Source organism: Clinocottus analis, unplaced genomic scaffold, assembly GCF_023055335.1.
Source record: "Clinocottus analis isolate CAN_PGR_092001 unplaced genomic scaffold, fCliAna1.0.p SCAF_13, whole genome shotgun sequence".
NCBI classification, from domain to species: Eukaryota; Metazoa; Chordata; class Actinopteri; order Perciformes; family Cottidae; genus Clinocottus; species Clinocottus analis.
Genome location: NW_027175854.1, coordinates 11997501 through 12019963, shown reverse-complemented (window position 1 = coordinate 12019963; position 22463 = coordinate 11997501). Strand labels below are relative to the sequence as shown.

At 43.5% G+C, this 22463-nt stretch overlaps 1 protein-coding gene and 1 long non-coding RNA gene across 6 annotated transcripts in view; one reads left to right on the top strand and one right to left on the bottom strand.

The window, feature by feature from the left end:
• Positions 1-22463, bottom strand: part of lrsam1 (leucine rich repeat and sterile alpha motif containing 1) — a 45633-nt gene that overhangs the window by 13535 nt on the left and 9635 nt on the right. For 3 of the 5 annotated variants that reach the window (XM_068573629.1, XM_068573631.1, XM_068573630.1), the window contains 15 exons: positions 19008-19052; positions 18794-18871; positions 18394-18462; positions 18221-18305; positions 18025-18146; positions 17849-17939; positions 9067-9176; positions 8898-8927; positions 4623-4745; positions 2677-2816; positions 2488-2532; positions 776-846; positions 395-494; positions 199-286; positions 8-82 (listed from right to left, as the gene is read on the bottom strand). In XM_068573629.1, coding sequence (XP_068429730.1) covers positions 8-82; positions 199-286; positions 395-494; positions 776-846; positions 2488-2532; positions 2677-2816; positions 4623-4745; positions 8898-8927; positions 9067-9176; positions 17849-17939; positions 18025-18146; positions 18221-18305; positions 18394-18462; positions 18794-18871; positions 19008-19052 — 1272 coding nt within the window. The remainder of the gene's footprint in view (positions 1-7; positions 83-198; positions 287-394; positions 495-775; positions 847-2487; positions 2533-2676; positions 2817-4622; positions 4746-8897; positions 8928-9066; positions 9177-17848; positions 17940-18024; positions 18147-18220; positions 18306-18393; positions 18463-18793; positions 18872-19007; positions 19053-22463) is intronic. The other 2 variants (XM_068573632.1, XM_068573633.1) reach the window with 2 other exon arrangements.
• On the top strand, positions 12648-13586 carry LOC137783984 (uncharacterized). The gene is made up of 3 exons (XR_011077369.1): positions 12648-12897; positions 13047-13162; positions 13242-13586. It is a non-coding gene; the product is annotated as an uncharacterized lncRNA (long non-coding RNA).

Genomic DNA, 22463 nt, shown 5'->3' with positions numbered 1-22463 from the left:
CACAGACCTGGTTACGGATGTAGCCGTGTACAGCGTCTTTCTGCAGCTGTAGGGCCTGGAACGCTGCTTTCTGCATCTCCTCCTGCGGAGAACAATCAAGAGGGAATGATTCAAAAGGTTCACACTGAAGTAGGTTTCTCCACCAGGCTCTCACAACACTGGTGACAACGACAGAAGACATCCCCAGGATCAACATACCTCCTGTAAGATGTGGGCAATGGCTTTAGATTTGTCCAAAACTTGGAGGGACAGCATCTTATCAAACTTCCTGTCCATATTCTCCATACTGTTGTAAGACATAGGAGAGAGATCATACAAAGTGTTTACAACATGCTTCTTACAGCGTGTGTGTGTGTGTGTGTGTGTGTGTGTGTGTGTGTGTGTATTGTTTAACCTTCTGTAAGCCTCAGACACCAGGCTCTGTCTGCGAAAGTCACTGGCCTCCTGCAGAAGATTCATAGCACAGCCATCTGAGAGCATCTTCTGCATGGCCACTAAAAAAAATACACAGATAGGTTTTAGTGGAAAAGAAAATGTCCAAACTAACTTTTAATCACATCACTTAATCATTTAGACATTTAAAAAACAACACAGCTGATCCCCAAGTTAGCAGCAAATTAATACTTCCATATATTCTATTGATAATATGTAAATAATGTAAATACTAATCCATTTACTCATGTTTTTTCCTGCATTGATGTACACAGGAGCACTCCAGCAATGCCTCTATATTCAGAACACTGTATAGGTAAATTACATCCGTCAAGCTGCTTACCGGCCACTTCCTTCTTCCTCAGTGAATTGGCTTCTTCCTGTGTGATGGCAGTCAGATGCTCCATATGGATCCTAAAAAGAATTATAATACGGGTAGATCAAATCAAGCATTCTGATTGGTTGAGAGTGAGTCACAGGGTGTAGTTTATTCAGACATATATCAGCCATGTACAACCTGACCTGTTTAAATTTACCAGAGCGTTCCATATCAGTGCGCACTCAAAATAACAGGTAATTTTAAATTATGCGACCGTTAGTTGTCATTTCAAGCTTGACAGTTACCAAACATGTGTAGCCGAGGGTTTCTCTTGCGCCTATACTTGTATAATAATAATAAAATGGCAAAACGCTGCTCCCTTAGGTGAGACAAGATGGCAACCACTTGTCTCCCTTTCCACTCAAACAAATCCTTTTCTCCTCTTTTTCCGTTTACCCCTCCACAATAAAAGCCCCAGTTATTTACGTACACAATACAATAGCTTACACATGTTTTATGTAAACTTTGATATTTTGGGAGGATCCATCCATCCATTATCTGAACCGCTTATCCTCATGAGGGTCGCGGGGTGCTGGAGCCGATAATTGCCGATAAATGCAGGGTACACCCTGGACAAGTCGCCAGTTCATCACAGGGCAGACATAGAGACGGACAACCATTTATGCTCACATTCACACCTACAGGCAATTTAGAGTCCAATTAACCTATGCAGTATGTCTTTGGACTGTGGGGGAAGCCGGAGAACCCAGAGAGAACCCACGCTGCCATGTGGAGAACATGTGAACTCCACACAGAAGGATCTGCCAGACCAGTATCCGAACCCCGCCCAGACCGGAATCCAAACCACAGACCCTCTTGCTGTGACCATGGTAACCATAACATAAAAAGCAATAAGGTACTCAATGCAGTGCTGTATCTACAATAATGTACTGTTTCAAGGGTGTTGTTAGGGGTGACGTGAAGCAGAGGGACGGCAAACCCTTGATAATACAGTACTGCCCCTCATACCTTATTGCTTAAATAGTAATACTCTACTGACTTTTTACAATAAACATAGATCTGCAAAACTACAAGATTCTACATACGTGACTCACAGCATTAAACATTCTCTCTCCAACATTCAGATCATTAATATCTCGTCATCAATAACTATCATCTATGTTAAGATCTAGTGTAGTAACCTCTACCTGAGCAGAGAATGAAGTATCTCTCCCTGTGCGTTTGTGTTGTTATCACTTGCCTTTTAGTGCATGTGAGTGCATGCTTTTAGAGCATGTGAGTGCATGTGAGGGTGCCCCACTAGTGAGCTGCTCTGCACTGACAACGTAGCACCCACCCTCTGGCTCCCCCGTAAAAAGTAGCCTAACCAGCCAATCCTGGCTGTATAAAATCCAATTAGTCATCTAGGCTAAGTCTGTGTTACTGACTTACTAAACTTCTTACATATCATTTATTGTTATTGGTCATCAGGCACTGAAAATAATATATCACTTATGTCACGAAGGTTGTCTGCTATATTTGGCATCATGTATCAGTCAGTAGAAATCTGACTTATAAAACTAAAGCAGAAGGTTATAATGATTGTCTTATATGAATAATTAATATCTAGATAAAATAGACAACTTTATGTCTATCTCTGCTCTGTGTGAAACACACAGTGCTTTTGTGTTAGAGGGCCTCATATTGTTTTGTCTTAATAGATTATGATCACTCACCGATCTTCTTCCATGGCTTTAAGAAACTTAGCACTTCTATTCTGCCTGGAAAGATTGAAATAAATACACTGCAATTAGCAGAGACTCATCTGTGAAGATATTGCATATATCATGTGACACAGATCCACAAACTAGCTCTTCACAACAAAATAAACTGTACATTACATAGCCAGTTCCTTCAGGTCCTACCTGTTTTTGTCCATCAACATGATGCTGATCCGACTGCTGATGCCGTCTTCGGCTTGTCTGACTTTTTCCAGCAACAGCAGTCTCTCTGCCTCCTGAGCTCTCTGCTGCTGGTTGACCTCCAGCTCCAGACGCTCCTGCTCCTATACATAAAAAAGATTATACTAACAAACGTAACAGAAATCAACAAAAACAACATAGAAACAGCTTGCAAAACAAAGAAACTCCTCAGTTGGTCGTAACTTGAGGAATGTTATTTTAACCATTTACTTTCTAGAAGTTTGGCCAATCACCTAGAGCACTAGCTGTAAAACACGCTTAAAAAAAAAATAATTCTAAATCCTAACGATCCAACTAGAAACAAAAACATAGAAACATGCACTTCATTAATCTCCTTGGGGAAATTCTTCTCTGCAATAAATCCATCTTTGATTAAGGAGCAGTGGGCTGCCCGGGGAGCAACCAGGGGTTAGGTGTCTTGCTCACGGACACTTCGACGTGTGAACTATGGGGGGACTGGGGATCTGTTACACCTAGACCTGAGGCCTGTCTCACGAAGCTGGGTTAACATAGCCGGGGTTTCCCTCAGTTATCCAGCTGCACTTAACCAGATGTCCACGGTCTGGCTTTTTGGTCTCACGAAGCCGGTTATCAACTTGTTAAGTCAACCCAGGAGTGTCTCATCTAGATCTGTGCTCGTGCACATAAAAAGGGAGGAGTTAACTCCGTTTCACCAATTGTTCACCATAGAGAAACCGCCGAGAGCAACGTATTTTACAACGGAGGATCAAATTACGATCTTAAGAATGTACAAAAAATATAGAGAAAGAATACAAGCAAAAAGCATAAAGCAACACTGCTGCAACAGCCAGAAGCCGCAAGGAATCGTGGCAAAAAAAAACCCAGCGATTCTGTTAATGCGTAAATTACTGGGATTGTAATATTAAATCACTGTCTCAAATGTATGTCCTTATTTTTTATTACCTTTTCGTTTTAACAATTTAACGTAATTTCAGTTGCAACCCCAGTGAAGCTAAAACATGGGAGCAAGTTAAAACGAAATACAATAACATAGTTCAAAGCGGTTATAATATCTTCCAGGCTAAATGTATGATGTATGATTTTGCCGGTCACAAAACACAGGCTCTCTGCAGAGCACTTTTCTCACTATCCGTGTGCCATCCTCAACAGGATTCTATAGAAAAGGCCATGTCATTTTTCCAGGACAATGATTGGGCAGTATGCATTTTATATCCTCGCCGAGATCTTATTCGGAGCAGGTGAGGCGTTCATCGTAAGTTACTGGGGAAACGTACCCCACTAAGAAGTAAACCAGCTTTGTGAGACAGAAAACCCAGAGTTAATCCAGAAGTTACCTCGCTAAACCGAAATCCAGCTTCGTGGCCTCTGGCCTGTGTCTGCTTTTGGGTCCAGCCTACCGTGGTCTTGGTCTCCCTAACAGTATCAAATCAGCTACCTTGTGGTAACAGGATGACCACTCATCCCCCTGAGCTACAGGTCCAAGATGTGACAATAGTTATGGGTGAGGAATGTGATGTGCTCAGTAATGTTAAAGCATCTAAGCATATCCAGAAATTCTGTGGCTGTCTGAGGAATTGATGTGGATGTTGAAGTCAACAAGCAACAGAATGGAAGATAAGAAGGAGCAGAGCTGGTTCAGGAATTCTGATAACCTAGGGTTAGGTTTGTGGGGGCAGTAGATGGATAATTTAAATGACCAGGGGTTTATGTCCAGAGAGTTTGAATGTTAGGTGTTCAAAAGAGGATGACGTTTGGATGGTAGTCAGCCTGGTTTTTATGTGTTGAATTACCACTTATTGACGTCGTAAAATACAAAGAAATGGCTCCATCAAAGAATTGATCAAATGCATGTCTAACCAACATTGCTACGATTGAGCACATGAGATATCTTGATACTACCATAGTACCTGTCGGACTGAGTGGAGGATGTTTTCCTTGCGTGAGGTGTTCATGAGTACGAGCTGGGTGTGCTCTTTTTTCTTCTCCTCAAGGTGCCACTCGAAGGCCAGCTTTGCCTGCTGCTTCTGCTCCTGATGGAGAGAGGGATAAGTCAGATGCCCTGTTCAAACAATATATTGTGCATGGTCTCTTTAAAGTACATAGTGTGATGCATTTAAGTGCATGTCCAACTCTACTTTTGCGATTTAAACGGTGCATAATATGGGCACAAAGGGAGGCGCAAGAGGGAAAGGGGTTGTATTTGGGCTGCAGTCCAATAGTCCTTTTTGGTTAGGAAGGTTCCTAACAGAGTGAAATAACCCTGAAGTACCCAAAGGGCCGCCACGATAAGTACTAGTTGAATTCTCTAAAAGCAAAGAAAAGGAGCTTCAATGCATTGTAATTTAGCTCCTTTAGCATAGGAGCCACTGGAACTGCCTTCACAAAAGGAAAGGAGATAATGCTGCCCCACAGTTCCTTGCGGTGGCGATATTTAAAGTGACGTATCATTCGGCCGTTGACAAAAACTACCATGACCGAGAAACGCAGATTATGTCAATAATCATTATCATAACTTTGAATTTCTTTCAATAATCTGTAAAACTGGCTGGCAAACTATGGACATTACATTGTTGTTGCTGAAAACTGCTTTAAAGTGGTCAAACTGCTGTATTCAATATTCTTTCCCTGGTGTTGTACTGCAGCCTCAGCCCTCAATCTTTTATTTGACTTTAGTTACAAAAACTTTGATAAAAGTGTTAAACTGCACGAGGTTTTGAGTCTTTTGGATTATCATCTTTGGAGTCAACTATTTTGTCACATTACAATTACAAAAACACTATCAAGTCAACATGTCTAGGTCACGCTGAGTTGTGTGGCATTTCATAAACTGCTGTCAGCATATTTTTATGATCAGATCTGCATATAAACCATAACAACATAAAGGGAGATGAGACACACATATATGACACACAATGTTAGTGGGATAACGTATTTAATTCAGCATGTTTGAAACCGAACAAAGAGACAGTTTAGTAGCTTTGTACTTTCTGTGAAAAATACATTGGTTTTACTATCATATTCCTGCATTCATTTATATTCCAACCTTGTTCATAAAGTCCTACTATGACCAGGTTGTTTATGTCGTCTACATAACGCAACACTGTACAAACACGCGAACAAAGTATTTAAGATGCGCATATTGGATGGACTACAACGTTGTAGTTTCACTGCTGCAGACGGACGTCACTAACCTCCGCCTGCCACCTGTCATAACTAAGTAGCTTAGTGAAAGTGGAGCTGGATTCGCTAAACACCGCAAATGTCTTTTCTTAACTCCTCATGAACTCTCCTTCCCATCTTTCCTTAACGCCGTGACATTTTCCACAGAGGTCAAGGAAAAGTGGGTTGGGTTAGACCAGTGGTTCCCAAACTCAAGAATGCCGAGGCCCAATTTAAAATCTGAAAATCTTCTGGGGCCCACCCAAACCGCGCCTCATTTGACATTGTTTTGTTTGGCGGTGCCTTTTGTTGAATAACGATAGGTGGACAAGAACAGCCGTTTCGAGCGAGAGCCTTATTGTTTTATTAATCTGTTCGTTCAAATTGTTTGTGCTTCATCAATTAATGTTTCACATAACTAACGCTAGAATTGTTCAAATAATACTTAAACTGAGAAAAAGATGTGCGTTTGGTATCTTATCAATTATCAATCGTTTTAAGTAAAATACAGAAATTTGCAACCATAATGTTTTGACCAGGTCTTAGGACAGGAAAGAGCGAGACTACTAACCAACTTTGAGTTTGTTTTTTTTGTATTTATTTGGGGATGGGAGAACAGCTTCAGGAGCCGACAAGGACAAAATAAAAAACAAAACACCTTTTGATGAAAATGCCATCAAACTCCTTACTTCCCTGCTCAATATCTACAAGTGTCTGCTCTAAAGTTGTTGTGGAAGTCACAAAAACGTGTGAACATAAACTCCATGGTTTCTAGGTTCATAGTAGTATCCGTAGTCTCACAACAGCCTGAATGAAGCCGCTATCAGCGCTCCTTCCGGGTGACCGGCAGCAGTTTGATTCGCTGATAGGATGATGCAACTATTCCCTCCCTCCGTCGTCATGGTGCGTTCCCATGACGACGACAAATACGCGCCGCCGGACGGCTCCAGTCCCGCCTGTCATTACATCTTACCCGGATACAAAAGATATATTTTTCTGATTGGCTGTAGCCCATTTCTTTCTTTGATTGGCTGATGAGTGGCTCCTCACGGGGAAGGGGGGGGGGGGTTGATTCCTCCGCGGTGAGGGCAGCGCGACTAAGTCATGTTTGCGCGTTGCGGCACATTAAATAGCCTGGAGGTTTTTTTCAGCGTGAGGAATACGATGTGTGGCGGAAGGGCGTGATTTAAGACTGAAATGAGTGACTGTCACGCTCAATAAGTGACACTTGAGAGCACTGCATACATAGTTTATAAATCAGTTTTCTTTTACTGGTACTGTTCAGTAGCAAGGGTCCCTGTTAGGGACAAACCACTGCTTCTCTGCTGACAGGCATCAGCGGCGGATTTGCGCATGCGCGATTCATGTTCAATCCAAGGATGAGCTTGCCGCGCGAGCCTGCCGGGAAGGTAGACTGAGCGCCTGTGAAGCTTTGTGAGGGGAGCGACTCTGAGACCCGCGGCAGCTGAGAACAGAAACTACATGACAATATGTGCTTTCACGTCAGCAAATCGTCCAGTGAGGCTGCGGAAGTACACGCGAGAACCTTAATACATCGCCTTCAAAGTAAAAGCCCCCCCTATTTTTTTTTTTCAAAATTAAAAACGTTTTATTTATTTATTGTCAATGGCCTCTCGCAGCCCACCTGCAGTACCTTCGCGGCCCACCATTTGGGAATCACTGGGTTAGACGTTAAGAGGTATTTTTTTTTACTATTCGACTGGAGCCTTATGCTGCATTCACACCAAATTATTTCAACTCCGGCTCTGCCTCATTTGCGCAGCCCGGCGGCAAATTTGCGATTTCACAACCATTTACGTCTGTGCATTGACTTTACATGTAATCTACTCTCGTGAATAATTCGCAACGATTTTTGTGTGAACACACCATTAAGGGCGATATTCACTCTTGCAACTACAACTGCGGCTGGCCAGGCAGTTGGATCGACAGAATCATTTTTGTTTATAGTTCCCGTGCCTTTTCCATACGCCAGAACAGTAGGTGGCGCAACGATCGTAGTGTCGACCTGCACACCGACGTTCACAAATATCTCCCTTTAAGAATTTAACCCCATCTGCGTGTCCTTAAACTCTGTCAAAAACGTGTTATATAAATGCTCATATTTGCGAACCTCTTCAGCCAAACGTCCTTTAACAGGATCCATTGTTTGTGTTCCTGCTTTGGCTTTTAAAAACAGCGGTATTATGCTATGAAACCGGAAATGCGTGCCTCAGAAAGGATGTGGTTAGCAGACCAATCACAGTCTTGCAGGCTGGGAACGGCTTGCTTAGCTTTATCGGATAGTCACAAATTTTGGGCGACGCACGCAACCATGCAAAATGGCTGATGGGACTACGCAAGGGGGTCCTTGCATGTCTTGCGTGCTTGCTTCTCTGCAAAAAAAAACTGAGTATAAATGACCCTTTAGTCTTCAAATTAGTCACAGGTGTGTCCTGAGTAAAACATGTTTTAAACCAATCAGTGTCAAAATTCCCAAAGCCATGTGCACCCTCTGTCCCATAAATAACTTTATATTATCTAATGCACTGATACCCGACTTAACTGTGGAGGAGTGCTGCTGTGTGTAACAAGGAAAGTGTGCAGTTGTGTGGATGCTCATCCTACCATCTGAATCCCTTTAGATAGCAGGTAAATGTGGCACCGTTAGAGCAGGGTTTTGTTGATGCGCTTTGCCCTCCGACCTAAAATGCTGAGATTTCTGAGACTTAGCTGCTAAATGCTCCACTGTGTTCTGAGTTTCTATCTGAGTCTGTCTGTTTGTTGCTAAGCGGAAAGCTGAGCAGAAAGTTTTGCAACTGCAACACTGATGAGAACAGTAGAGTTAAAATCAAAATAATGAGCTGAGAAAATGCTTTAAAACAAACTTAGAGCATGGGGCTACTGCAGAACTGGTGATACCTATAGGTGTTCATCACTTTCACATTACAAACAAAATTAGTGAAGACAAGAGCCCCTAGTCACAGGCTGAATCAAACGGTTAATGTGTCACTGGTGTCCCATACCTTTCTCTTCTCGTAGTCACTGAATTTGGTCTGCAACAGAAGGTGAGGAAAGATTGAACAAGACTTCCAGTGACATCAACAGAAACAATTAACAAGATTCAAGTGAACTCTACAGTCATAAAAGTAACTTTCTTCTTGTGTGTGTGTGTGTTTGTGTCACCTACTTTACCTGCCAAGCCTCCTCTAGACCATCCAAACAGTCAGAGTTCGGTTTGCCACATTCATTCTCCAGCACCGGCAGGAGATACTGGGATGGAGGGCAGTACTCCTCTCCCAGCTCTGAAAACCACGTTAACCAAGAAATCAAACTTGTCTCTTGTACAGTCTAATATATTGATCATGTAATTACTATGAATTCTTTGGATTTCCATTTTATTACTGTTACTGAATGGTTACATGGCCCTCTGTAGTTTTCAGTTTCAATGAAAACTTATACCAATGGAACTACAAAGGAGCCATGCCATTGCACAGGGGCAACAGTGGCCTAGTGCTGAGCCGGCACATGTCGATGTGTCCTTGGGCAAATTACTTTAGTAGGCTGTACCAGCAGTTAATGAATAGAAAAGATACAAACAAGTACAAGTCCATTTAACTATTAACTTTTTTTTTTTTAAACTTTGTTATTTGACAGAATTTTAAGGGAGTTCCTTTTATCCAGGGGTGTCCCAACTTCTTCTACTGAGGGTCACAAACAGAAAAATATGCGAACGTCTCGGCCACTCACTAAAAGGTGATACATACATATATATATACACACACACATACATACATATACATATATAAAGCTTCACAAGCGGTCACCGGCAGCTCGCGCTACAAGCTCCATGTCCCCGGATTGAACATTAATCGCGCATGCGCAAAGCCGCCGCTGATACCTGTCAGCTGTCCTACACATCTCCACCTCATTCAACCAGACGTCAGTGCACTTGTTCAAGCCAACACAGACTGGACTTTTCTCATTGCGGAAGAAAAACTGAACTGAAAACATGAAAAGCAGTTATTGCTTTTGTGTGAAGTTAATCAACTGCTGGTCTTTAAGATACATCTTTAAGCTAAGCAACAGACTGAACATGGACTAAAGAAGGAGTGGTTTGTCCCTCATAGGGACCCTTACTACTGAACAGTACCTGTCCAGAAAAAAATGGGAAAAAAAATTATAAACTATATATGTATTTATGTCAACTTGTGCAGTGCACACTGCAAGTAGGCTAGTAGTAGTGTTGTTTGAAGGTCGGCTGTTTGAGCAATAATGAGCACTTTTGATATTGTGGGTTTTCTTTGTGATCCTTCTATGGAACAGGTAGATCGCTGTAAAAAGAAGGATTTGTATGCCATTGCGGCACATTTTGAATTTGAGGTCTCACCAAATCTGCTAAAAGCAGAATTGAAGGAAGCAGTTCTAAGTCTGTTGGTACAAAATAAAGTACTTGGTACGGGGAGCAGTGCAACGGCTAGTGAGCCTGCTATTCAACCTCAATCGTTGTCTTTTAGGGCAGAGGACAGCAAGGAGAATGAGGTAGCTGAGGACAAGTCACATCCCTCTAATGGGGAGCTGAAGCCTCCTTGCACTGTGCCCCGGTTATTTCTCTTTTCCTTACCTAGGGTAAGCGAAGACGCCCGCCATTGGCTACGCTTAGCGCAGTTACAACTTGAGGCTCAGCAAAAAGAGATAGTCACAAGTTAGCTATTAGGAAGATAGAGTTAGAAATCGGGGCGTCGAACTGCAGAATAGAATTAGAAATAGCGGCAGAAAAAGAGGTTAAGCTAAAGCGCCTAGAACTGGAAGTTGCTGCTGTGAGTTCAGCTCAGTCTACTGGTCCTACTAGGTCCATGCATTCTGATCACTCCGCACCTACCAAAGGTTTTGATGTGAGCAGAAATGTAGCTTTTGTACCTCAATTTCGTGAGACGGAGGTAGATGCTTATTTTACTGCTTTTGAGCGAGTTGCCACCTCACTGAAATGGCCAAAAGAGGTCTGATCAATACTGACCGGGAAAGCGCAGGAAGTTTTAGTGGCACTCTCTCTAGAAGATGTGTTATGAGACTATTAAGAGAGCTGTGGTTCGTGCCTACGAACAAGTGCCCGAGGCATATAGACAAAAGTTCAGGACTTATAAAAAAATTGTCTAAGAAAACATTTGTTGAGTTCGCCCATGAGAAGGAGACGCTGTTTAATAGATGGTGCAAGAAAAGCAACGTGACTAATTGTGACACTCTGTCACAATTAGTTCTCATCGAAGAGTTCAAGAAGAGTCTGCCTGATTGAATAGTGACATATCTCAATGAGCAAAAGGTAGGGACATTAGCGCAGGCTGCTGTGCTTGCTTATGAGTTTGTGTTATCGTACAAGCAAACTTTTGGGACTCCCCGATATGAGAGTAGGTCTTTTACTCTTTCTGCCTCAGCTAGAATGCTGTCTAGTCCGCCACGTCCATTGCCACTCCGCTCCATGGAGGAACGGGGGTGTTTCTATTGTCACCAAACGGGTCACATGAAGAGTGACTGTTTTGAGTTGAAATGCAAACTGTCACAGCCAAGCAAACGACCAAAAGAGGTTGGTTTTGTGCGAACGTTGGAGGGTCCAGTGTCACTAGTCCCGGAGATGGAGGGTGATACTCTGGAACCATGTTACAAACCATTTATGTTGGACGGTCTGGTTTCTCTCAGCACAAATACGTTGAACCAGTGCCCAGTGCGCATCCTCAGGGATACTGGTGCCTCTCAGTCTTTTATCCTGTCAGACGTGTTACCTTTTTGTGATGACCCTTTCAGTGGCTCTAGTATGCTAGCGCAAAGCATTGAAATGGGTTTTGTGTCTGTGCCTCTCCATGAGGTACATTTATCCTGCGGCCTAGCAACTGGAGTGTTTAAAGTGGGCGTGCACCCATCTTTGCCAGTTAAAGGCATAACATTTCTGTTAGGGAATGACATCGCTGGTGGCAAAGTTATTCCAGTTTTAGAAGTGCTAAAACGACCTGAGATTTTGCGGCCTGATGTGTTGGCTCAGGATTTCCCTGAAGTGTTTCCTGTGTGTGTGGTCACCCGTGCTCAAGCACATAGTTTGGGTGAAGCAGCTGACTTGTCAGATACTCTGTTCGCGACTGAGTTGACTGGTCAGCCTGTTTCCCCACTTGTGGTTACTAAGTCTACTGTTGAGCCGAGTGTGCCGCTTAAAGTTCAGAGCAAAACATCCACCTTAGAGACAACTAGGTTGCCTATGGTTAGAAGCAATCTTATTGCTGCTCAGAAGGCGGACGTAAGTTTAGCCAAATGTTTTGCCGCAGCTCTTCCTCCAGAGAGCGCTAAGAATCAAGAAATGGAGTATTTTATGGAAAATGATCTCCTGATGCGGAGATGGAAATCTCGCGCTGATTTGGATATCAAGAAGAGTACTGTTTTTCAAATTGTTGTGCCTACACCGTACCAACAGTCCGTTTTGTCTCTGGCTCATGAACATCTCTGGTCTGGTCATATAGGTATTACAATAACCTATGACAGAGTGCTGCGACAGTTCTTCTGGCTAGGTTTGAAACAAGATGTGTCTTTGTTTTGCTGTACATCCCAAGCATGTCAGGTCACGGGAAAGCCTAATCAGGTTATTAACCCTGTGCCACTTCACCCAGTTCCGGCTATATTCCGGTGGATTGTGTTGCCCTCTGCCAAAAACGAAGTCTGGTAAACAGTTCCTGTTAACCATCATGTGTGTAGCTACCCGGCAGCCTGAAGCTAGTGATGGGACGAGCGACACTGGTGCATCAGCACTGTGCCGAGAGCTCAAGAGGGAAACCTCGTATCGGTGCGTGTATTGCTTTAAGAAAGAATCACGTGACCGATACAGGAACTGTGTCGTTTGGATGTGCCGCGCCAAAGTGTGTTTATCAGGAAACAAACTGTATCAACATGTCGTGGGTTTGTCGGATGGAGTTTTGCTTGATCATGGATCGTCCTAGGAAGTTTTCCCCGGTGTGGAATAATTTTGATCTCGTGACGCCAAACAAGGTAAATCTTTTTCTCCTTTATATACTATTTTTTACGGTGGCGCATTGCAATCACTTTATCAGTTTATCAAGTGAATGACCTGTGATTCATATGATAGTCAGTTAAAGAGCCTTACAGTTGCTTTATTCATGTCATCATGTAATTATGAGATCCTGATCTCGTAATCATGAGATAGGGTCAGAATGTGCAGAAGAAATGAGGAGCCAAGAGCCTGACCCAAGAGAAGGAGAGCCTAGCTCTTCACATGGGTCAGAACCCAGTTCAGGTATGAAAATACATTTTTGTGGCACTTTGTGATATGATTTATCATGTGATAATGAAGTAATGATTGACTATTTTTTTAGGGCACAATCTCTGGAAGACTTTCGATATGGAGGTTGCAGAGACCCAGAAGACGAGGAACGCAACAGCTGACTCCATTATTGAAGTCCAACGCTACCTGGCACAAACAAACACACCCAGAAACCAAGATCCTTTGCAATATTGGAAATGGAACCAGAACATATACCCACATCTTCATCAACTTGCACTTAAAACTCTCTGCACACCATCATCGTCTGTACCATGCGAAAGAGTATTTTCCAAGGCTGGGGAGCTGGTGTGTAAGAGGAGAAATCGCCTTGGAGCAAAGACACTCGAAAAACTTTTGTTTCTCAATAAAAATTCATGAACTGATCACTTTTTTGTCTTTTATTTCATATGATTTAACAGTTAAGTTGACAAATGTGCACATAAGTTACAAAATTGTAACTCTGAATTTTTACTCTAATTTGCTATATTTTACATACCAACTCAGTTTTAGCATTTACACGAACAAGGACTTTCTTTACCTGCAATGATTTTATAACTACTGCAGGGGTCACTATTGGGTGACCAACACAGTATCAATACAGTGGCGACACAGTTTGTTTAGTGTGTCAATACACTCCTTGAGGTATCATCGTCCCATCACTACCTGAAGCTATCCCTCTTAGGCGTCAGTCAGCTCAGTCAGTAGTTAAGGCCCTGATCAAGTTCTTTTCTACTTCCTGCCTCCCTAAGATCGTGCAAACCGATCTAGGTACGAACTTCCTTTCAGGTATTTTCCAGTAGGCGTTAACATCACTGTCGATAGCACACAATGTGTTTGCAGACGCACTGTCTTGTGTGTAAATATTGTGCCTCAGTGGTTACTGAAAGCAATCATTGATTTTGGGTTTATGGGTTGAGGTATCGTCACCATGGGCTGACTCTCTATTGGGGGCGGGTGGGGGTACGTACACTGGTCTATATGTATTGTATGTGTGTTGTTGCTTTGTCTCCCCCTCCTGTTGTCACTCATACTTCACAGACGTGCACACCTGGTTCCAGTCATCAAATCATCACACCTGTTCCTGATCATCCATCAACCATTCCCCTATAAAGTCCTGTGTTTGTTCAGAGTGTTGTGTGTTGGTCGCGTTGGTTAAGTTGGTGTTGGTTGTTTTTTTGTTGCTGTTGCGCTGTAGTGAGTGCTGATTGCTAGTGTTTGCTGTTGCTTGTTATTGCTTGGTTCTTTTCGTTAAATTCTAGTTTTTAGCAGTCTACTTTTGTTTTGTCTTTGTTAATTCCCTTTGTTGTGCGCACAGGGTCAATGAGGACAGGGCCCTATTCCACGTACGTGGGTCAACAAATCCGACCGAAAGTCCTATTATCCAGCTTAACCTAACGAGATGATTGACTACAGGATATGTCGGTTCCACGAAGGTGGATCCGCCCACAAACTGTCTCGTTTATTCTAACCGGATGTCAGTTCACAGGATAATTGCCCGCTCCTCTTCAGAAGGGAGAAAAATCGAACGCCAAATTCATGATGTTGTCTTTCGAAAATGACAAACAAACTCAGAGAAAGACTGTCTTTTTTTCTCTGCTGACGAGCAGAAGTTGATCATGACTGCATATGATGAATTTAAGTCCATAATCATGACAAAATGTAATGGAGCTTTCACATTCAAGCGTAGCGAATATTCGCAACACTTCCTGTTGCAAAGGCAGCGTAACGCCGCATAACACGAGTCACTTAAGCAGGGCAAAATACCAGACAAGTAAATGTGTCAAAAAATAAATAAATGTTTCGGCTAATTTTAAGTGCCTCATCACCCAAATCAATCAGATTATATTTATTTAAATGTGCCTGCTGGTAGTAGTATACAAATTAATATATACTTATGAGGATATATATACTGTATGCACGTAGGTATCATGAACTATGCGTATATTCATGTAACCTATGTGTGTTTAGATTACCACACAACTCGGAGTTTGAATATTTGTATGGGCGGATCAGTATGTATGTCTTATTCATAATCAGAAATTTAATCAGTTGAAGCAGTGACAAGTATTGTTATCTTGAGTCCACCTTCATCGTGTTCTACAGTAATAATATGTATTGTGTACTAATGACTGTCATAAAAGTATGAGTGCTTTCAACACATCCATAAGTTTCTTTTTTTTATATATGATTTATTTGTAGAAGTTACAAAACAATACATAATGTACAATAAACCTCACAAATATGGGGTGAAAGGATAATATCAGACAGCCAAATGGTGAGGATACACATTACCGCCCCCATCCCCTCGCCTCCCCTTCCCAAAACAAATATACAACAAGGTAAATTGCTACCCCAAAAAAAGAAAAGAAAAGAATTATAAAAGCGACCAAAACCCAACATCAACAACTGGCTGTTAAATGTTTGCAGTGGCAGATAATATTGTAGAAGCTATCTATCTAAGCTAACTATCCCACCTTCTCTGACCTTCAACTCTTACTCACAACCATTCACACACATGCATGCTAATCCACTTGCATTAATTGACCAATGTTGAGAAAATAAATAAGGAAACATTATTATTATTATTAGTTATGCTGCTAATATGTGCTACTAATAAGGCTTGTTGAACAGGGCGAATCAATCAATGGTGGCGATATCTACTTAGGTAGACCTGACGTGCTCTAAGAAGGGTTCCCAGACCTTACAGAACTTAGTAGAGGTGCCTCGTAAAGAGTACTTAATTTTTTCCAATGTCATAAAACGAAGGGCATCTCTAAGCCATAGAGAGTGGGAGGGAGGGTGGGAGTCTTTCCAATGTAGCAAAATAACACGCCTCGCTAGAAGTGACAGAAAGGCCACAAGTTCACAGAAATAAGATGGTAGTGAGTTCCCAGAAGGTAGGACACCAAACAGAGCAACTAATGGTGAGGGACAGATATTGGTAGAAGTGACGGCTGAAAGAGGGTTGGGCCTCTCTCAGCCGCAAGTACGGGACAATCCCAGAACATGTGGCCAAGACTGGCCGGTCCTAAGTGGCACCGGTCACAGCGCGAGTCTGCACCTGGGAATATACTAGCCAATTTACTCTTAGACCAATGAACCCTGTGCATTACTTTACATTGTAAGATTCCGTGTCGGGCACAGACAGAGGATGAGTGGACCCATTTCAAAGCGTTCTCCCACACCTCAGGGTCTATCTCTATATTAAGATCAGTCGACCATGCAGTGCGCAAGTCATCAGAAGTTGAGGATTGGTGCAAAAGAAGAGTGCAGTAAATCCTTGATATGGTACCTTTCCGTTAAGGGTTCATTTTGAGGATGGTGTCTATAAGCGTGGGAGACGATATGGTGGGGAAATTGGGAGAGCGGTTACGTACAAAATCTCTTATCTGCAAATACACACACACACACACACACACACACACACACACACACACACACACACACACACACACACACACACACACACACACACACACAAGAACAAACGTAAAGTTGAACAAATTCAGATCCTACTCACTGATACCGGTCAGCTGTCCTTTGCATATCCACCTCAATTGTTTAACCAGACTTCCATGCACTTGTTCAAGCCCAGCACAGACTGGACTGAACTGGAAAACATCAAAAGCATATATTGCTTTTGTATGAAGTTAATCAATTGCTGGTCTTTAGCAAAAAACTGAACATAGACAACAGAAGGAATCGCTTGTCACTCTAACAGGGACCCTTGCTACTGAACAGACTGTTTATGCTGTTCCCTGATAAAAGACAAATGTTTCTTCTGGTACCTGTTCATAAAAAATAAAAACTGTTTTATATACTGTTGTTAACTTGCTGTTGCTCTGAGAGTGCCTGTTATATTGTTCTGATAACATTACTTTAAACTAAAAGTGTGCAATACACTAGTTTTTGATTAATTATTTAATTTTGACATATAATGCAATTAATCACATGCGATTTATCGATGACATTTTTTTCACTTTGCCCAGCACTGAATAATATACAACAAATCTGCTTGGCAGTCATGCGTGCGTGTGAGTGTGCGCAAGTACAGGGGTGGACTGGGAGAAAAAAATGGCCCGGGAGCAATGTTCCCTCTAATTTTTTTTAGCACTGAGCATTTTTTTTTTTTCTGCGCAATTCGCAACCTGCCGAAAATGACCACAAGCCTGCATTAGCCATAGGGGATTCAAAGAGATGACAGCAAATGCATCAATATGTATACAAGGTTGATATTTTATTCAATATCCTTTATTAGGAGGCTACGTGATAATTGTACGCCAAAAATGAAACTTAAATGTACTTCAACTGTATTCTTGATCAAAATCAAGACAGAATGTCCTAAAATCGCCAAAAAGCTCTGAAACAACGAGCAAAATCCTAACCATGAGTGCGAATACAGATGGCGATCAGTAGTGTTGCATGCTGGGTGTGGAAACCGTGAGTGGGAGTGCAGATCACAAGGAAAAGTATAAAAGTATTAGAGAAATTGGACATCTTCTGTCAAGCAAAAAATGTATTCGGGGCCGGCGATGTCAGAAAGACGGCCAGTTGATGATGGAGGTGGGCCGGCCCAACCCTGTTGGCCTAACGAGGATTTCCTCTGTATCCCCTATGGCCGGTCCACCCCTGTACAAGTAGCATGAAGTAAACACTCACCAATGCAGAGGAAGCGTTGGATGCTCTCTGTGCCCTCTGTACACACAGCCGCAGGCGGGTATGACATCATAGCAGCATCAAGGGTAAAGCTCTATCACAGTACACACACAGGGGTTTGTTTAAAACTATGTCTAATTTTAGATCCTTGCTGCATTCCTGATTCCCGAGGCACACACCTCTAGGGTGCGGATGTAGACCAGATCTTTAGGGAGCTGGACAATGTTGTTGTCACTCAGGTCCAGGGTACGCAAGCTTCTCAAAGAACCAATCGAGGACGGCAGCTCACTGAGACAGTTACCTATACAGATTAAGAGTGAAAATATAAACAATGCCATGTACATCTTCTTTAATTCTTAGGAGGAAGCATCATACCCTTCAAATTGAGTGTCTGCAGAAGCTGTAAATCCCCAATGGATTGCGGCAGGACCTTTAGGTGGTTCTTTTCCACATTCAGAATCTGACAGACACAAAATGGACATACATGAATGATGAGGAGCATTCATTAACACTCATTTATTTCCCTTGTAGTCCAGAACGGCCTTTACCTGCAGTGATGGCATTTTCCCAATGTCTTCTGGGAGTGAAGTGAGCTTATTCTCATGCAGATCCAAAACCTTTTGGCAGACAGATTTAGTTATTCATTTTTGTGATGAGGCAGGGGTCAGAGTTGAGGCTTCAAGCAGAAAGATGTAGATTTACAAGCATCACGTTTTTTGGTAAACCCTCATGAATTAGTTATTGTCAAATGGAATGCTCTGTGTCTTTATATTATCTGCTTATGCAATGAGAGAAAAGCCAACCTCATTGGAAAATCAACAGAGGAAAGAGAAGTGCCACTTAGACCAAACTAGCCATCTCCACAATTGTCCCAAAAAGCTTTTGAACTCATATCACGCAGTAATATGATTTTAATTTCCCATCATGCTTGTGTCTGGTTTACATTACCTTTAAAGAGGCAAGGGTGTTGATTTCACATCCTTTGGGCATTAATGACCTCAGCTCATTGCTATGGAGGATGAGGACCTGAAAGACAGTATCACAGAACATGTCTGACTGCCAAGGACATGAACAAATACTGACACAGTGGTACTGTATTGGTAATACAGTATTTGATACATCAATAGAATATACAATAAATATACTATATCTCCATTCGTACCTTCTTTTGTAGCACCCTGCAAATGGAAAAAGCACTCGAGGGAACCTGTGATAGAACAGAACATTGATGTCTCCACCTACATTGCAAACAATATATAATTTCACAAACAGATATTAATGAAAAATAAAACGGCTGTCAATCATCCCATATTGCTCTCAGAAATAACAGGAATAAATGGGAAAAAATAATAAAAGGATATGTGTAAGAGCCATTTTGTGTGTTTTAATTATGTTGGACCTCCCACCACTGGGGGCAATTAAGAGAGGTATTGGGGCCAGGTGTTACTTGTTTGGAGGACGCAAACAGTTTTTTGACCGTTCTATTTCATCCTTACTGACCGCCAGAGGTAGTGTTTCACACTGGATACATTCCATCTTACGCAGGTCGAGTTTATAACAAAGTCAAGCCAGGTATAACTTCCGGTGTCATAATGAGATCATTCCCTTTTTCATCTTCTCGCTAAGCAGGCTAACTATCACTATGTTAAGCACTAGCTAAAGCTAAAATTGTGTGAAAAAGCTCGTCGCCGTAGCCTTGTGACCACCGGTCGGAGTCGCGGGTCTCTCGCCCTCCAAAGGCTGCGACAAGCTGTCCCTCTGAGGAGGAAACAGCGCTCCAGCGTCCGGATCAAGCCGGACAGCGAACCCAGCATTTCTTGCCTCGAGACTGGTGAAGCGTCGGGTGAGGTTGACTAACATTGTTTGATTACAGCAGCAGTTCACACGATTGGCGCATCGCTCTAAGGAGCGTTCTGCAAATTAGGCGGAGTGCCAACGGGAGCACGCACCACTCGGCGGGGCTAGGTCGCGACACCGTCGCGGCCGGCCTTCAGGGAGGAACTCCCGCTCAAGCGTCGGTAAGTAGTACAACTGTTAGAAGTAGGCGGAATGGACCAGCAAGTAAGCTGCCGAGACCATGCTAGACTGACAGCTACTAGACTGGCGCTAGCGAAGAGAGCGTTCGCTCCACTCGCCTAGTCAGACGGCGCCCGGCTGTTGCCAGGCAATCGGTTTTCCCACTAGCTCAGTGCTCTCGCTGTAGCTTACTGGTAGGAAACCAGGAAACACAGAGACTGGACTAGTGAAGGAGTGCCCTCACTCTCCTCTCTTAGACAGACTGTGCCGGACCTGTTGCCAGACGATGGGTTTCCCCACTGGCTCAGTGATCTCGCTATAGCTTACTTGTAGGAAACAAAGATATGCAGCTACTGGACTAGTGAAGAGAGTGCTCTTGCTCCCCTCTCCTAGACAGACTGTGCCCGACCTGCTGCCACAGGACCAATTTCCCACTAGCTTTAGTGCTCTCGCTGAAGCCATGTTCAACGTCGCCGGCTGTGGGACCTGTATGGCTTCCCTCCAGCCTGAAGACAGCCATGACCTCTGCCCTTCCTGTCTTGGCCTAGAGCACTTGAGGGACGGTCTTTCAGAGGACCCGTGCATGAACTGCGGTATTATACCGTACGCAGTAAGGGCTGCCAGATTGGCCAAGGTAGAATGCCTAATGGGCGAGGGTGACCTTTCCTCGTCAGGGCAGCCGGATCCAGCCCAACCAACCAAAGGCAAACGCCAGCTCTCGAGGGCCGCAGGGGCAGTTGCCCCCGAGAGAGTTAAACCCAGCAGGCTGGCTTCAAAGGTGGATCGACTGGTGGCTGAGCTAGCTCAGGTGAAGTCGCTTCTCCTGACCCTCCATCCTGGCGCGAGGGTTACGGGGGGCACTGAGGCAGCGGCTCCAGCCCCAGCTGAGCCGGTTCCAGAGGAGGACATTGTCTCACTGGATAGGTCTGCTAATTTCTTCACCGAATACAGTGGCGAGAGGCCGTCCCATTCTTTCCAGGCCCGGTTCCCACTCCTTAGCCCAGACCCCTTCGGAAGGGCCAGTTGACGACTCCATGGGGTCGGTCATGCGCATGGCACTGGCACGCCTGCAGCTGGATGTACAGCAGTGGCGGTGTATCAATAGAGGGCGCTAGGGCGCCGTCCCTCTTAACATTTTGAGATTAAAAAAAGAAAAAATAATAATATATACACGTCAAAAAACATTGGGGGTATTCCAGAAAGCAGGTTATGTGGATGGTAACAGACTCTGGCTGCGTTTCCCAGATTCGATCGTTCTTAAAGACTTAAGAAGGCTCGAAAGAAGGGTTCGCTAAGAAGGAGCACTAAGATACGAGTGATTCCCAGATGCGTTTTATCATCGCATAAGTCACACACAACACGCTGTGGTCCCCACACACAGGTGCAATTATTCTATGGGCGCGCGTGTGTATGTGCCATCCACGACACCAATCACCCGGGGGTTGCCAGCCATGGCATGAAATCCACGGTGGACCTGGCGGACCTCGTCCCGTGTGGTGGGCATTCTGATGTGCACTGACGCAGGAGGATCGGTGTCACGGCTGCCACACTCAGTGAAACCGATGTCTTGCTGAGGCCGGTGCCATACCCCACCACCGCCAGGAAGCTCCCCACTATGTAAAAACGCAGGCTGAGGGCAACATTGCAGTGGGTTGGCCTCTGGATGTGTGGTGACACCAGCGTGACGAGGCGTTGGATCTCCACACGGGGAAGCCGGTACTTGAACTGGACAGCCCGGTCCTCCAGCACATTAAGTGGGGAGAAGTGCTGACACTCATATGCATTTATGTAAACTATCTGGCTTCGCGCACGGCGACGCTGTTGGTTAGCAGTGAGAATATGCTGTATTGCAGCCGTGGTGTCTCTCACGCGTGGACTTCAGCAACGCCTTTAGACGTGGAGCCTCTATTCATGAGGTTCCAGCCGAGTTCAATTACGCCCGTCAGTTTGCCTGATATCTATGTAATACCACAGGGTTATTGATGTTTTTATAGCTAATGTAAACTCATATGCAGACGCCAAATGTGTGTGAAAACGTAATGATTGATATTAATGATGATTCATTTTATTTATGTAGCTACAGGAACACGGGAAATTCTTTATTTTTATATCGTTATTTTTCTTTTTATGCTAATATTTTTCTTGCGTCAGTGTTCTGCAGCTGTGGGCGCACTTATATCATTACGCATGGTTTTATTATTCCTTTGAATATCAGATATTACTTTCCCTGACTAGGCTGCAGTTAGCGTTTGACGCTAAGAAGGCTGTTAATAGTGGGTCAGACCGATCTCACGTTTCGTTCTTAGTGAAAGAGCGTCTTAAGCTAAGAACGACTCTGGGAAACACGTCGTTCTTTCACAGTGCTCTTAGGGCGCTCATAAGACGCTCTTAGCGCTTAAGAGCGTCTTACCGAATCTGGGAAATGCGGCCCTTATCAGTGCCACCTTATTGCAGGACCCCCAGTGTGAATGCTACAAGTAGTGGCCTACTCTGTCAAACACCCAATGTAAAATGTGATGTATCTCTTCCTGAATCTATTCTGCTCTAAACCTCTTTCATGTGACGGTCTGGGCACCTCTTTTTTTCTGTAAACATTTAAAAC